We start from the raw sequence: 15,618 nt of genomic DNA on the forward strand, positions 1-15,618 counted from the left end.
TCTCTCTTACACACACACACACACAAAACATTAGAAATCAAATCGTGGGGTAGTAAGCGGAAGGGTAAATGTCCCCCAAAAAAAAAAAAAAAAAAAAAAAAAAAAAAAAGCCCTTTCGTCGAAACTCACTAGTTTAGAGCGATTGTTCTATTTCAAACAGTCAACTAAGAAATTAGAATCATTTGGAAAAAGACCACGTGTGAAAGAGGATGAAAGTTCAAAGCACGTGCTTATGGGATGCGCGAATTTCCAAAGGTGTCAAAGAGCCGCCGTGCATTGTCAGAGGAGAGAGACCCTTCTTCAATCATGACATATGAGAGCCGGTTTCAGTGAGTGGCCACACACACACACACACGCGCACGTTAATCACATCATCCAGCTGTTTTTTGTTCAGCATACGCCCATGGATCCATGATGCCCATCTGATTCAATTTCCCCCTTTTTGCATTTCTATTCATCACACCGCAAACCTTGATTCCTTGCCTTGATCGAGCTTCATTGCTTCCTTCCTGCTTGACTTAAAACGGAATTATTAAAAGTAGCTTAGCTTAGTTTCGAGCTACCCAAGGAGTTCGAGGCAAGCTTCAACTGTTGGTAGCTCATCGGATCTGTGTACAAGACATCTTCATTAGGAGGAGCTGTTCTATCAAGCTGCTTTCTTATTATGCACATAGACATAGCTAGTGTGCTCGTTGTGTACTCTGCATAACCAACTCTGTTAGGACGTCAGTGTGGCCCAGTTATCAGCCAGGTTGGTGTTGAAACACAACCAATCTATTGGCCAGATTGGTTGAACTCACCTCTGTATTTATCAGAAAGAGAAAACAAGGGTTGAAGAAGAATGCAGCAAAATGATGGAGGGGGGGCACCGATACCCAATTGGTGCGGGAGGGAGGGCTTCAGGGTGCTTGCTGCAGAACCCAATGGGATTCATGGAGTGTTCACACATGGAGGCGAACTTTTGCAGTACAATGTCTTTGGTCATCTCTTCGATGTCACTGCCAAATATAGACCACCCATCAAACCGATCAGCCGTGGTGCATACGGTGTTGTCTGGTAAGTCCACCTGTCCATTATTTTTTAACCACATTCCATTCTTAGGATTTGTAGCAGGCTGAAAAGAGGTTTTAATTTTGTTTCAGAACACCATAATCCAAATTTACTTGCAGTTGTATGTTGAATTTACTTGCAGTTGTATGTTGAATGCAGCAGATATGTGAACTTGTGCGCGCGAGCACCACATTTACGTGTAGATAGTTTATTTCTGTATATGTGAAAGAACTGCATCATTCTCATTCTTCAAAATGCCCCTTACTCAAATTTGGGTTCTTTTTGTCATGTAATGTATAAGCATGTTGGTATGGTATTTTTTAGTCAAATACTGTAAGAAAATAGCTCTCTTTTGTTGTCGGTTCTCTCCATCCAAAGTAAACTTGAAACCACTGGTCATAGTTCAATGGAGAAGGGATGTTACTAATCCCCAGCAGGAATAATGCTTAACTTTTCAGCCGACTTGTTTTCTCTTGTGTCATCTCAAGTTTAAGGTGAGCTTGCAATACTAGGCCTTGATGAGGGATGTGAGCTGCTCTACCTGCCTCAATTTGGAGGGAGTGAGACGAGGTTCCAACTGTCCCATCACTACCCTCAAATATGTGGTAGATATAGATCCATGTATTATTGCTTGCTGGATAAAGTTGTTGTGTCAGCAGGAGAAACTGATCTCTATAAAATGCCATCTTGGTGGGCTGTGCAGGTGCTACCCATGTCCTCTCTATGAGTCTCTGTTGGAGCTTGCAATACTAGGCCTTGATGAGGGATGTGAGCTGCTCTACCTGCCTCAATTTCGAGGGAGTGAGACGAGGCTCCAACTGTCCAATCACTACCCTCAAATATGTGGTAGATATAGATCCATGTATTATTGGTTGCTGGATAAAGTTGTCGTGTCAGCAGGAGAAACTGATCTATATAAAATGCCATCTTGGTGGGTTGTGCAGGTGCCACCCTGTTCCTCTCACTACAAGAGAGGGACACATGTGGGGCACTCACATTATACTAAGTGGGTGGTAATCTATCCATGGTTTATCCGTATTTCTGTGCCCATGTCGTCCATGAAGCATAACATACCCTCTAGCCTCTTAACTCTATGAGCTATTGGGAGGCCTCATAAGGGAGGCTCAACAATCTGTCTGGTCTCACGCTCATGATCGGTGAAGATCGGTGAAGGAAGCATACAGCCTGGAAGAGAGCCTCCATTGACATAAGTAGCGCATCAAACTTTGCTCATATGGCACTGAGGGTTTGCAACAAATCATGCATGATTGCAACAAAGTGGGGGTAACCCCACTTTGTTGCAATCGTGCAAACCATTGCAAAGACCTTCCCTTTTGGGGGGGGGGGGGGGCTCAGGAAGAGTTGCATGAGCTCTAGTGAACGCCTTCAACTACGACGTGCAGGAAGAATCACCGTAGAGATCTCTCTTACTCTCTCCCTTAACATGTTGAGGGAGGATGTCACAAGTTCGGTGATATGGCAACCCCTAGGGGTTAGGGTCACTAATGGCTCCCAACTGATGGACTACCCGACCAAAGACTCACTCAACCCTAAAAACACGAAAGTGTTACAGACGTGGCACCCCAAGTTGGAAATCTGACACGACATGAGAGAATCACTTAAAATACTTCACAACTTTGTCACACTTTAATAATTGGATTCGACATGGCCCGACGTAGTTCCGTGCCTAGAGGTTTTGGCCCCAAAATCTGGCGCCCCTTTCGGTATTTATTTTTATATCAACGCTTGAGCAAAGTACAACACCCCGGGACCTCTGCTCTCAAACTCTGCGTCCAGATGCTCTGCAGAGTGAGGCCCCAAGGGTCTATTTATTCTTACAAGGGATGCCCGAAAAGCAAAGCCCCAAAAGCAGTAAACTCAAAAGCAGTCAAATCCCAAAAGCATCTGGCCTAAATATTGCCCAAAAATCAGCCAATGCAATTGGCGGAAATCCGTACAGCAGCCACGTCAGCGCTTTTTGCGGAAAATCCGTACTGTCTATCCACGTCAGCACTTATCAACACAGGTCACGGAAATCCGTACTGTCTGTCCACGTGAGCACCCGGGTAGTAGTGTAATGTCATCATTTTGTGACATACCCCCCTCTTGAAAGAATTGTAATCGCACTCGATTATGCCTGCAAAATCAGACATAAGCCATAAACCAGTTTAGTGGACATTGACTCTTAAGTACCGATGCAATAGATGACCCAAATCCAGCACTTGTACAAAGACGACAGTCACATCATGTTCACATGACATTCAGATCATATCACATAGAATCCATTCTGATTTGGGACCATGATTCCTGGCAACGTATTTAGCAATCGCATCTAGATCCACCCAGGACCTCACTGATGTCGGATTAACTAATTCTTATTGTTATCATATCCATAGATTTCTCAAGACCGAAATGTTGCAGTCATTTTGTCAATTATTCCATCTTTCAATCTTGCACTCAAACATAATCATGTGTGAGTAATCATTTCCGGGAATTTCAATCAATCAATCAGACCTTGAGTTCATACTGAAGAGAGTGTTTCAATCATCCAGTTCTAGTCATCTTTTCGTTGTGTGGCCATCTCATCCCTCGGGAACTCTTGATGCGCTCACCATGGTTTCATTCAATCATTGAGTGATCATCATCTTTCAAGATTCATGATCGTGATCCGGTTCATTTTGGACGTGTTATTGCTTCGAATTTGGCATCATCTCATTCTCGATTTTCACTTGTTATTTGTTCACAAATAGCAGGATCTTCCATAAAACATTAGTTCCATACGTAAATAAAAGTCCTAAAAATTATTCATTCATAAGTTCACAAAGCAAAATATTGCCAGCTCATCTATAATTTTCTATCTAGTATCTTTTCTGGAGTGAGTATCTTCTCGCCCAGTTCTATTTTTCAATCTGTCATTCATTCTCATTCTTGTGCCTTTTTGTTGTGGACTGCCCAAAGAGATACGAGACTAGTGCTTGTCAGATTCTCCGTACTTTCATCCGATCCAGAGTGGTCAAGTGGGTTCGTCTGATTCTTGCGGGATGCTTCGTTTGAATCCATGTGTGTCGCGGTAAGAGGATCAGATTTCCTGGCAGAAGAAAAATCGGCTGTGCTCAGATTCCACTGTTACAGACTTGGGCACCCCAAGTACAGACTTGGGCACCCCAAGTCGGAAATCTGACATGACACACGAGAGAATCACTTAAAATACTTCACAACTTTCACACTTCAGTAATTGGAGTCGACACGGCCCGGCGTAGTTCCGTGCCCAGAGGTATTGGACCCAAAATTTGGCACCCCTTTCGGTATTTATTTTTATATAAACGCTTGAGCAAAGTACAACACCCTGGGACGTCTGCTCTCAGACTCTCCAGATACTTTGCAGAGTGAGGCCCCGAGGGTCTTTTTATTTTTACAAGGGATGTCCCAAAAGCAGAGCCCCAAAAGCAGTCAAATCCCAAAAGCATATGGCCTAAAAACTGCCCAAAAAGCAGCCAGCGCAATTGGGGGAAATCTGTACAACAGCCACGTCAGTATATCAACGCTTTTTGCGGAAAATCCATATTGTCTGTCCACATCATCACCAATCAGCGCAGGTCGCGGAAATCCGTACTGTGTCCACGCCAGCACTTGGGCAATAGTGCCACGTCATCATTTTGTGACAGAAAGTGATGGTGTGTACCTCCTAGACAGACTGACCCACAATTTGCGGAGGTGTGATGAAGTGGCATCACTGTATGGACGTCCGTGTTTTACACTAGCAGGTGTCGAAGGTGGTAGCGGAAGATGCAATGAAGACAAGAACTGGTCCGTGATCCGGTGGGTACCTCGACTCCGTGCCCAGAGGGATTGGCCCCAAAATTTGGCGCCCCTTTTGGTATTTATTTTCATACTAACGCTTGAGCAAAGTACAACACCCCGGGACCTCTGCTCTCAGACTCTATGTCCAGATGCTCTGCAGAGTGAGGCCCCAAGGGGGTCTATTTATTCTTACAAGGGATGCCCCAAAAGCAGTAAACTCAATAGCAGTCAAATCCCAAAAACATCTGGCCTAAAAAACTGCCCAAAAAGCAGCCAGCGCAATTGGGGAAATCCGTACATCAGCCATGTCAACATATCAGCGCTTTTTGCGGAAAATCCATACCGTCTGTCCACATCATCACCAATCAACGCAGGTCTCGGAAAGCCGTACTATCTGTCCACGCCAACACCTGGGCAGTAGTGCCACGTCATCATTTTGTGACAAAAAGTGATGGTGTGGACCTCCTGTATGGATTGACCCGCAATTCGCAGAGGTGTGATGATTTGGCATCACTGTATGGACATCCGTGTTTTACGCTAGCAGGTGTCAAAGGTGGGAGCGGAAGATGCAATGAAGACAAGAACTGGCTCGTGATCCAGTGTGTACCTCGACTCTTTAGAACACCTGCAATGCCAAACACATGAACAAGGCACACCTGTGGAGAAGAGAGGTAGAAAGAGATAGGACATCTGTGTGTGAGAGAGAGAGAGAGAGAGAGAGAGAGAGAGAGAGAGAGAGAGAGAGAGAGAGAGAGAGAGAGAGAGAGAGAGAGATCTGGGAAAGGCTCTCCATGCGGATAACAATCTGCTCATACAAGTGACCAAGGGTGGTCCGGCATAGAATTGACATGCCGATTGGATAGACCCAAGGTGCACACAACTGTGACTGCTCTACTGACACTGCCAACTGCTCCAGCACACGAGACCACTGACATAGTCTCCACATGGGCATCACTTCCAACATGTGAGTGCGCGTGCAGAAGTGTGAGAGAGGAGAGGAGAGAGAGAGACAGTAGACACAAAACGTTGGTGTAGGGAAGAGGGGGCGATTAGTCCCCCATGACTACCGGAGCAGAAGACCTATACAACTGAGATCATATGATCTATCGGACTATGTAAGTGGGTACCCCCCCTCCCCCATATATAGGTGCCCAAGGGGGAGGTAGGGCAATGCATAGAAAACCCCACGACCCAGCAAGAGGAAAAAGATATATAGGGCGCCGAGTACAAGGTGGGCGGCCGCCCAGAAGTGGGCGGCCGGACAGTGCAGTGGGTGGCCAGCGTGGAGACATACTAGCCGTACATGTATGCCCTAGAGCTGAGTGAAGCAGCAAAATGGTGTAAATCTAACACCCCCTCTCAGCATAGGATGCTGAACAAACCGCGTGAAGTCGAAGATGTGAGGCAAATGATGAAGATGTCTGCTGCAATGTCCACTGAAGGATACTCCATGAATGTAGCAGCAGTCTGGGGTGTCCCAACCTTCGAGAGGTCTTCGTGGTAAAGTGTCGTCACGAGCAGTGTAGCAAACTGCTGTACTCCGTCGATGCAGTGTGAAGATACTGCGTGAAGGTCCCGAACTGAGTGTGAAAACAACTTATTGTCATGAAAGAAGTACCAATAGACCTGCAAGTGTCATGCCCAATAGGATCTGTGGTGTCTGTAGTCAAAATGTGTGGAGAGAATGGGGAAGCCCAGGAATCGTCATGAGAATGACTGTAAGCCTATCAATGCATGAACTTGCAACCCAGTGTGGCCAGGTGGCTAAGTTGTGAAAAACTCCAGGAAGGCCAGATGTAGCAATATGTGTCGTAATCGTCCTCCAAAACAAGGAAAGCTAGACTAAACAATCTGCACTGTAGAAGCTATCGTAAGTTGTAGCAGTCACCGATAGACCGCACGGACCACCACTGGATGGTGTCCTGTCAATAGGTAGGGTAATCCAAGATGAGGGGAAAGCTAGAGTCAACAATTTGCACTGTGACAATGTGAAGGGCCTCTGAGAAGAGGTGTGGTCAGACCAAGCTGTCTGCACCGTAATCATTCTTTAGAAGTAGGGAAGCCAGACTGAGCAGTCTGCACTGTGAAGATCCTCTGAGAAGAGGGAAGGCCAGACCAATTTGTCTGTGCCGTCTTGCTTGTATCTCTTGCCTCCAGTTCTCCGGTGTCAACCAAAGCAGAATCCGTGCCAACAATGCCACCAAACCGTATCTCGCTGTGGCTCTCAATGTGAATGAGTTGGGAGTGGCCTATTGTCTAGGTCGGGGGATATGTCACCAGCGTGTGACTACTATCTATCCTTTTTGTTGATTTCTTTCTTATTATCTATTTACTTTCACTTTTTGGAAACACCCCTCGGGAAATCTAACTGCCCTGCATTGCATAGCTATTGTGGAACTGTCCAGAGGGAGACCAGGCCTGAGGGCAAGAGAGCACTAAGGTTGGACAAAGACTATGGTTAGCCAAAGTGGGGTCATTGACTAGCCAAAGTGGAATCCTTTGCTACAGAGGCTACATTTCAGTTCTGGATGTGGCCGCAGTGTACAAAGAGGGTCGGATGACCTAGAAAGATACAATGGCAGCATCTCCTAAAATTTAGGGAACTGCTATTTTGGGACCTGAAAATGTCTTCGCGTCATTACGTGCAGTTTGACATGGGGATCATTTTGTTACTCTGTGGCCAAGTCAACAGAGGTTGCAGGTGAGATATTTTTAGACCCGAGGGTCTAAAGCGGGAAAATGCACAAATGAGTGACACTTGGCACTTTGAGGCCAGTTTACTACTTATAGAGAAGGCAAAAACGTGATTTATAGCTGGGAGGCTCATTTTGCAAGTCTCTGTCACAGGTTAAGAGCTATGGAGTGCTTGCTTTCCCTCCTATGTACAGTGCGGTGCCAGGAGTGATGCCCTGCACGCTACGCACTGTCCTCTCTCTCCCCTATGGCAGTATGTTATGCCCCACTAGTGGGCTCTTCATTTGACCAATGTACAGTTGTGTGGGTTCATGCGCGATTGCCGAGGCAAGAGCCTCTTGCACAGGTACTGGATTAGCTAGCGGCTAATCCCCCCGCAGGTATAGGTGAATTCGGAGAGGTTTCACGCCAGAAATCTCGTCTGATTCAAAGGGCAAGTAGCCCTACAGGTGCGGGAGCTCGAGGACTTGCTACGGATGCGACCGGCACGCGAAACGGAGCCCGAAACAGTAAATTACAACCTGCTGTGTATTTTTGCAGGTTTAGGGTTTTGGCCCTAAACGGACCCTAATACCCCCAGGAGGTTCGGGGACGCAAGGGGACCGTTGTACAGGCGATCTGGCGCCTCAAAAATCTTGTCCTTAGTCTGGAAAATGGGCGGGACTTTCTTTCCTCCTTCCACTATCTCAAATGGTGCCTTACCTGTTGACGTATGCACAGTGTTATTGTAAGCATATTCAACCAATGGAAGATGGTGTTCCCAAGTTGCCTTGTGCTCTGACACAGAACATTTGAGCAGGTCCAGAACATTAGAATTTGCCTCTTCTGACTGTCCATCAGTTTGCGGATGAAACAAAGAAGAGAACTTTAGCGTAGTGCCCATATTCTCAAACAATGCCTTCTAGAAAAGACTCGTCATACGTGGATCCCTGTCACTTACAATTGACTGAGGCATCCTGTGATATTTAAAGATATTGCTCATGAATATCTTGACCATGTGTTCTGGCTTTATCTTCTTCCTCACAGGAATGAAATGGGCCTGCTTACTGAACCTACAAATGATAGTCCAAATGTTTGTGTCCTTGGAAGATCAAAGATAAAGTCCATTGCTATGCTTTCCCATGGCTTATTTGTGATTGGCAATGGCTACCAACAATCCCGGTTGCTTTTGTCTATCAAATTTGACTTTTTGGCATACTAAGCATGATCTTGCAAATGTGTCAACATCTTGACGCACAACTGGCCAATAGAAGAATGCCTCAACCCCTTTCACTGTCGCAATCAATTCCACGATGCCCAGCATAAGGTGGAGGACGACTTTCCATCAAAATCTTTGGCCGTAACTGTTTAGTAACGCATAACTTTCCATGCATCATGAGAAAGTCATTCTTAAGCATATAGTGCTCATGATGTTGCCCATCAACAAGCTGGTCATAGATCCTTGCAAAATCTGAATCTTCAGCATATTGTGTCTTCATTTTGTCTAGTTCACAATGGTACGGAATTGACACTGCTGAAATTTGGGGCTTTCGTGACAACGCATCAGCCACCACGTTCTTTTTCCCTTGCACATGCACAATTTGAAAATGGAACATTGACAAGATGTTTGCCCATCGCATGTGCTTCTCAGACAACTTCGTCTGTGTGAGAAAATATCGCAAGGTTTGATGATCTGTTTGGACAACAAAATCAGCCCCTAGCAGATAGTGTTTCCAACTAGTGAGAGCGTGAATTACTGCCAACAATTCTTTCTCATAGACTTGCAAGTTTCTTTCAGTCTTCAAAAGAATTCTGCTCTGATATGCGACTACTCGGCCATTCTGCATTAGAACTGCACCAAGACTATGGCCACACGCATCACATTGAACCACAAAAGGTTTCGAAAGATCTGGCAGAATGATTACCAGGTCTGAAGTCAGCTTCTCTTTCAAGTGTTTGAACGCTAAAATTTCCTTATCTATCCACTTGAAAGTAACTCCTTTTCCTTGTAGTGCATGGAGTGGAGAAGCAATCTCAGCAAAATTTCGGACGAACCTCCTGTAGTAGGAACATAAGCCTAGAAAGCTTCGAATGTCATGTACGGACTTCAAGTCTAGCCATGACCTAATTGCTTCCACTTTAGCGGGATCCATGCGTACCCCATCCTTTGAAACAATGTGCCCAAGGAAGTGAATTTCTTGCAAAAAGAATTCACTCTTCTTCGCATTAATGAGTAGCATGTTCTTACATAACTCACTGAAAACTGCAGTGAAATGATCCCTATGGTCCTCTTCAGACTTCGAGTAGACAATCATGTCATCAAAGAAGGTACCCACGAAGTTTCTATGTGGTCTAAAAATTATGTCCATCATTCTATTAAACGTGGCAAGAGCATTTGTGAGACCAAATGGCATGACAAGAAACTCGGAGAGACCAAATGTTGTCCTGAACGCAGTCTTATGGACATCTTCTGGCCTAATGCGTAACTGATGGTAACCACTCTTTAGGTCTATCCTTGTAAACAATGACGCTCCCTCAAGCCGATCAAGAATGTCATCTATCCTCGTTATGGGGAACCTGTTCTTGATGGTATTCTTATTCAAGGCGCGATAGTCAATGCACATTCAATGGAACCATATAACCGGCCTGTACAACGTAGAGGGCGGTACTATTTCAATTACCTGTTAACTTTACACAGAGCACTGAGAAGGGAAGATAACACAGTTGCGTCCAGCGACTAGAATGTCACTGCGCACACGAGACCGACACCCTGTAGGCCCCAAAGATTGGCGCCCCTTTCGGTATTTCTTTATTCAAATTAAGGTAGACAATCCGACCACTTAGCACAAGCTTTCACAAAGCTGTCCAAACCTGGCCAGGGCTGAAAACGCAGGGTTTCGACCTGATTTTGACAACATAATGGCGCAAAAACCCCTGTAGGTCCAAAGCACCTGTCTAGGACGGATTCCCTCGCTATCTGGAAACTTTTTGGTGAGTTGTCACAGAAGTTCAGCGGGTTGTAGTTCCCTGTTTTTCACTGCCAGGTGCCCAAAAGCCTGTACACGCATCCCAAGGCTCTCACGAGGCTCCCCCGGGGTTCCCTTGCAGTTTAGGTGCGAAACCTTGAACTTGCAGAAAAACACAGCAGGCTGTAATTTGCTGTTTCAGATCGTTTTTAGCGGAGCGAACACGCCTACGCGTGTCCCAAGGGCTCCCGCACGTAATGGGACAGTTCCCCTGTGAATTGGACGAGTTTTCACGCGAGAAGACTCTCCGAACTCGCAATCTTTCGCGATGGAATTGTGCGTACCTGAGGGGGATTAGCAATTAGCTAATTCGGTTCTCGTTCAAAAGGCTCTGCCTTCGCAAATGCGCATAAACCCCCAGAACTGTACATGTTCATCTGAGTAGCCCAACTAGTGGGGCATTACTATATGTGCCAAAGGGGAGAGGGATGCACGAGAGCAAGTCATCACGCTACATGAGATAGAGGATAAGGCAAGCTTTCCATTAAAGCTGTAGTCCTACACCCACTACTCACACACATACTGTAGGTCACTTGTGTGTAAAAAACCAGCCCCCTCTCTCTCTTGGGCGCCTCCTCTAGCTGAGGTGTCCTGCAGGCAGCTCTCCTCCTGCCAAGTGTCTAGTTTTCCCGTTCGAGTTAATTCTCTAGTTCACACTGACTTATAAAGTTGTAAGTGACTTTCCGAGTGGCCCAGACTCTGTTTGGCGGGCACAGGCTTCCATACTCATCAGAATTTAGTACTAACTGGCCCGACCTGTCCCAGACCGACCGACCGAGACTCTCGATGTGAGAAACCTATTCGACCGCAACCGTTTCACACTGGCCATGCAATGTCCACTTGCACCTTTTCAAGGGTCCCGGGAAACAAGTAAAAATAAAAATAAATAAAAATATCTAGTACTTTGTTTTTTAAGGCAACAGGAAAAATACACCTCCTAGTGACACACCCCACCCTTGAAATACTGCAAGCGACCTCGCTTTCATGCCAATAATACATGCGGTATCTCCTGATATTACATATATTCTATATGATGAGAGTCCAAGATCTACATGCTTCCGGAAATGTAGCATTGGATGATTAAACAATCCCACCAACCTGGCTACGACACATATGTCAAGCATAGAAGCCTTCTAGTGTACTCTGAAGCACAAACTTTTCTAGCTAAATTCTGTATGGAAAGAGTAGATACAATTGCTTAACTACTCTCTTGAGCATCATGAACCATGCTCTTGCCTTGCTCCCAAAAGGCTACATGAAGTCACTGTGGGTTTCATCTGAAAGGCTTCAAGATACAATTGCAATAGCTGAGGTGAATCTAGCAATTCAGACTCTTCCATCCATTTGGCATCGAACGATGGATAGTTCTTGAACTTCACCAAATAGCGTCTTTCAACTTTTTCTCTAACCTTTCTTTCCTTATGTGCCAATATCTGTTTAGGAACAAGGATCTCATCCAATTCTTCCACTTCGGGTGGTTCCTCATCGAGCATATTCTCTGGCACATTACCAACAAAGGGTCTTACAAGGCTGACATGAAAATCATTATGTATTTTCCAGCCTTCTCGTAGCTTTAACTTGTAACCTGCATCGCTGATCTTTTCTGAAATCTGAAAAGGACCATAGTATCGCATACTGAGGTTAGGAAACAAGCGTTCCTTGCCTTTCCTCTTCCTTAACCTCGCCTTTTCAAAGCGCAAAAGCACCTAATCACCAAGTGAAAATACAAGTTCACGACGGTGACGATCAACAGCTTTATTTTGCTTAGCCCGAGTCTTCTCAAGAGCAATCTTTATCTTCCTGTATGTTTCATCCATATCTTGCACATACTTGTCTGCCTCAAATATCTTGTCCTTAGTCTGCAAAATGGGGGGGACTTTCTTTCCTCCTTCCACTATCTCAAATGGTGCCTTACCTGTTGACGTATGCACAGTGTTATTGTAAGCATATTCAACCAATGGAAGATGGTGTTCCCAAGTTGCCTTGTGCTCTGACACATAACATTTGAGCAGGTCCAGGACAGTAGAATTTGCCTCTTCTGGCTGTCCATCAGTTTGGGGATGAAACGAAGAAGAGAACTTTAGCGTAGTGCCCATGTTCTCAAACAATATCTTCCAGAAAAGATTGGTCATACGTGGATTCCTGTTCACTGGCAATTGACTGAGGCATCCCGTGATATTTAAGGATATTGCTCATGAATATCTTGACCATGTGTTTTGGCTTTATCTTCTTCCTCACAGGAATGAAACGGGCCTGCTTACTCAACCTACAAATGATAGTCTAAATCCCATCGTTGCCTGTTTGCGTGCTTGGAAGATCAAAGATAAAGTCCATTGCTATGCTTTCCCATGGCCTATTTGGGATCGGCAATGGCTGCAACAATCCGGGTTGCTTTTGTCTGTCAAATTTGACTTTTTTGCATACTAAGCATGATCTTACAAATGTGTCAACATCTTGACGCAAAGCTGGCCAATAGAAGAATGCCTCAACCCCCTTCACTGTCGCATCAATTCCACGATGCCCAGCATAAGGTGGAGCATGACTTTCCATCAAAATCTTTGGCCGTAACTGTTTAGTAACGCATAACTTTCCATGCATCATGAGAAAGTCATTCTTAAGTATATAGTGCTCATGATGTTGCCCATCAACAAGCTGGTCATAGATCCTTGCAAAATCTGAATCTTCAGCATATTGTGTCTTCATTTCGTCTAGTTCACAATGGTACGGAATTGACACTGCTGAAATTTGGGGTTTTCGTGACAACGCATCAGCCACCACGTTCTTTTTCCCTTGCACATGCACAATTTGAAAATGGAACATTGACAAGATGTTTGCCCATCGCATGTACTTCTCAGACAACTTCGTCTGTGTGAGAAAATATCGCAAGGTTTGATGATCTGTTTGGACAACAAAATCAGCCCCTAGCAGATAGTGTTTCCAACTAGTGAGAGCATGAATTACTGCCAACAATTCTTTCTCATAGACTTGCAAGTTTCTTTCAGTCTTCAAAAGAATTCTGCTCTCATATGCGATTACTCGGCCTCGGCCATTCTGCATTAGAACTGCACCAAGACTATGGCCACACGCATCACATTGAACCACAAAAGGTTTCGAAAGATCTGGCAAAATGATTACCGGGTCTGAAGTAAGCTTCTCTTTCAAGTGTTTGAACGCTAAAATTTCCTTGGGTGTCCACTTGAAAGTAACTCTTTTTCCTTGTAGTGCATGGAGTGGACAAGCAATCTCAGCAAAATTTCGGATGAACCTCCTGTAGTAGGAACATAAGCCTAGAAAGCTTCGAATGTCATGTACGGACTTCACTTAAGCGGGATCCATGCGTACCCCATCCTTTGAAACAATGTGTCAAGGAAGTGAATTTTGCTTCCACTTAAGCGGGATCCATGCGTACCCCATCCTTTGAAACAATGTGTCAAGGAAGTGAATTTCTTGCAAAAAGAATTCACTCTTCTTCGCATTAATGTGTAGCCTGTTCTTACGTAACTCATTGAAAACTGCAATCAAGTGATCCCTATGTTCCTTTTCAGACTTCGAAAAGACAATCATGTCATCAAAGAAGGTACCCACGAAGTTTCTATGCGGTCTAAAAATTGTGTCCATCATTCTATTAAACGTGGCAGGAGCATTTGTGAGACCAAATGGCATGACAAGAAACTCATAGAGACCAAATGTTGTCCTGAACGCAGTCTTATGGCGTCCATCTTCTGGCCTAATGCGTATCTGATGGTAGCCACTCTTTAGGTCTATCCTTGTAAACAATGACGCTCCCTCAAGCTGATCAAGAATGTCATCTATCCTCGGTATGGGGAACCTGTTGTTGATGGTATTCTTATTCAAGGCGCGATAGTCAATGCACATGCGCCATCAACCATCCTTCTTCTGCACTAAGAGTACAGGCAAAGAAAAAGGGGATGAACTGGGCTGAATCAGCCCCTTCTCTAAAAGCTCGTTGACCTGACTCATAATCTCTTTTTGCTGGGCTGCACTAACCCTGTATGGTGGTCTATTCGGTGGACTAGAACCTGGCACAAGATCTATAGTATGATCCTCAAGTCTCTCAAGAGGTAACTCCCGTGGCAAAGACTCTGAAAAACAATCACTGAAACCACTCAAAAAAGTTGACCTGTCTTTATCTAAGGTAGACAAATTAGATACAACTTGAGGTACTTCTTTTGCAAAGATCAAGTACGTAGAAAGATGATTCTTTATTACAGATGAAATAGCAGAGGCAGAAACAACTGGAACAGACTCACCTTTAAGCTTTACATCAAGGACATGAGTCTTTCCTCTATGTACAAGGGTAATCTTTTTGTTGTAAGTATCCACCATAGCATGCAACCTGTAACACCATGGGATACCTAGTAACACATCATAGCCCTCAAGTGGCATAATATGACATTCTTCCGCATCCACATAGCTCTGAATGTACAGACGAATCTTCCCCAAAATGGGAGTAACGGGCTCTGAATGACCTGGGCATGCCAAACTTGCTTCCCTTGTCATACCCATCTCCTCTGCACGAATGCCCACCTTGATGCCGATTCTGGTGATATGAAATTTGCACAGGCTCCTGGATTAAAGAAAACCAGCATTGTCTGGTCTCTAACTTTGCCCCAAGCTCTGCACATCTCCGTGGCATCTGTGTTTGGCTGGTCTCCAACCAAATCTGGAACAAGTCCCGCACTTGGCTGTGGCTTCTTCCCTTTATGGTCTGACTTGTCATCCTTATCCTGTGACTTCTTCTGTAGGCATTCATTTGCAAAATGTCCTTCCTGTTCACAAATATAGCATTTCTTGGCCTCCCTAAGAGCTTTCCTTTGTTCAAAAGTTTTGCCAAAAAAATGCCTTTTTTGTTCTTGTCCTCGTCCTAAAGAAGACTTAGACTGCTTCTTGGACATATCACCTTCTTCAGTGGAGGGCTTCTTTGTGGGAGGCTCAGAAGGCTTTGCTGCAACATTGCCCTTGGCTGAAAATTGTTTGCCCTGGGACCCTTTCTTGTGGCTATTAAATCCATCGGAATCTCCCTTCGACAGATTGCTGGCCACTCTTG

At 44.9% G+C, this 15,618-nt stretch overlaps 1 protein-coding gene across 1 annotated transcript in view; it reads left to right on the forward strand.

Moving 5' to 3' along the window:
• The first annotated feature begins 274 nt into the window (after window positions 1-274).
• The window catches only part of LOC147446853 (mitogen-activated protein kinase 4b-like), a 60,662-nt gene continuing 45,318 nt past the window's right edge, over window positions 275-15,618 (forward strand). The window contains exon 1 of the mRNA XM_086522807.1: window positions 275-1,056. Coding sequence (XP_086378933.1) covers window positions 842-1,056 — 215 coding nt within the window. The 5' untranslated portion in view covers window positions 275-841. The remainder of the gene's footprint in view (window positions 1,057-15,618) is intronic.

Source organism: Adiantum capillus-veneris, chromosome 11, assembly GCF_014529385.1.
Source record: "Adiantum capillus-veneris isolate H3 chromosome 11, ASM1452938v2, whole genome shotgun sequence".
In the NCBI taxonomy this organism is placed as follows: domain Eukaryota; kingdom Viridiplantae; phylum Streptophyta; class Polypodiopsida; order Polypodiales; family Pteridaceae; genus Adiantum; species Adiantum capillus-veneris.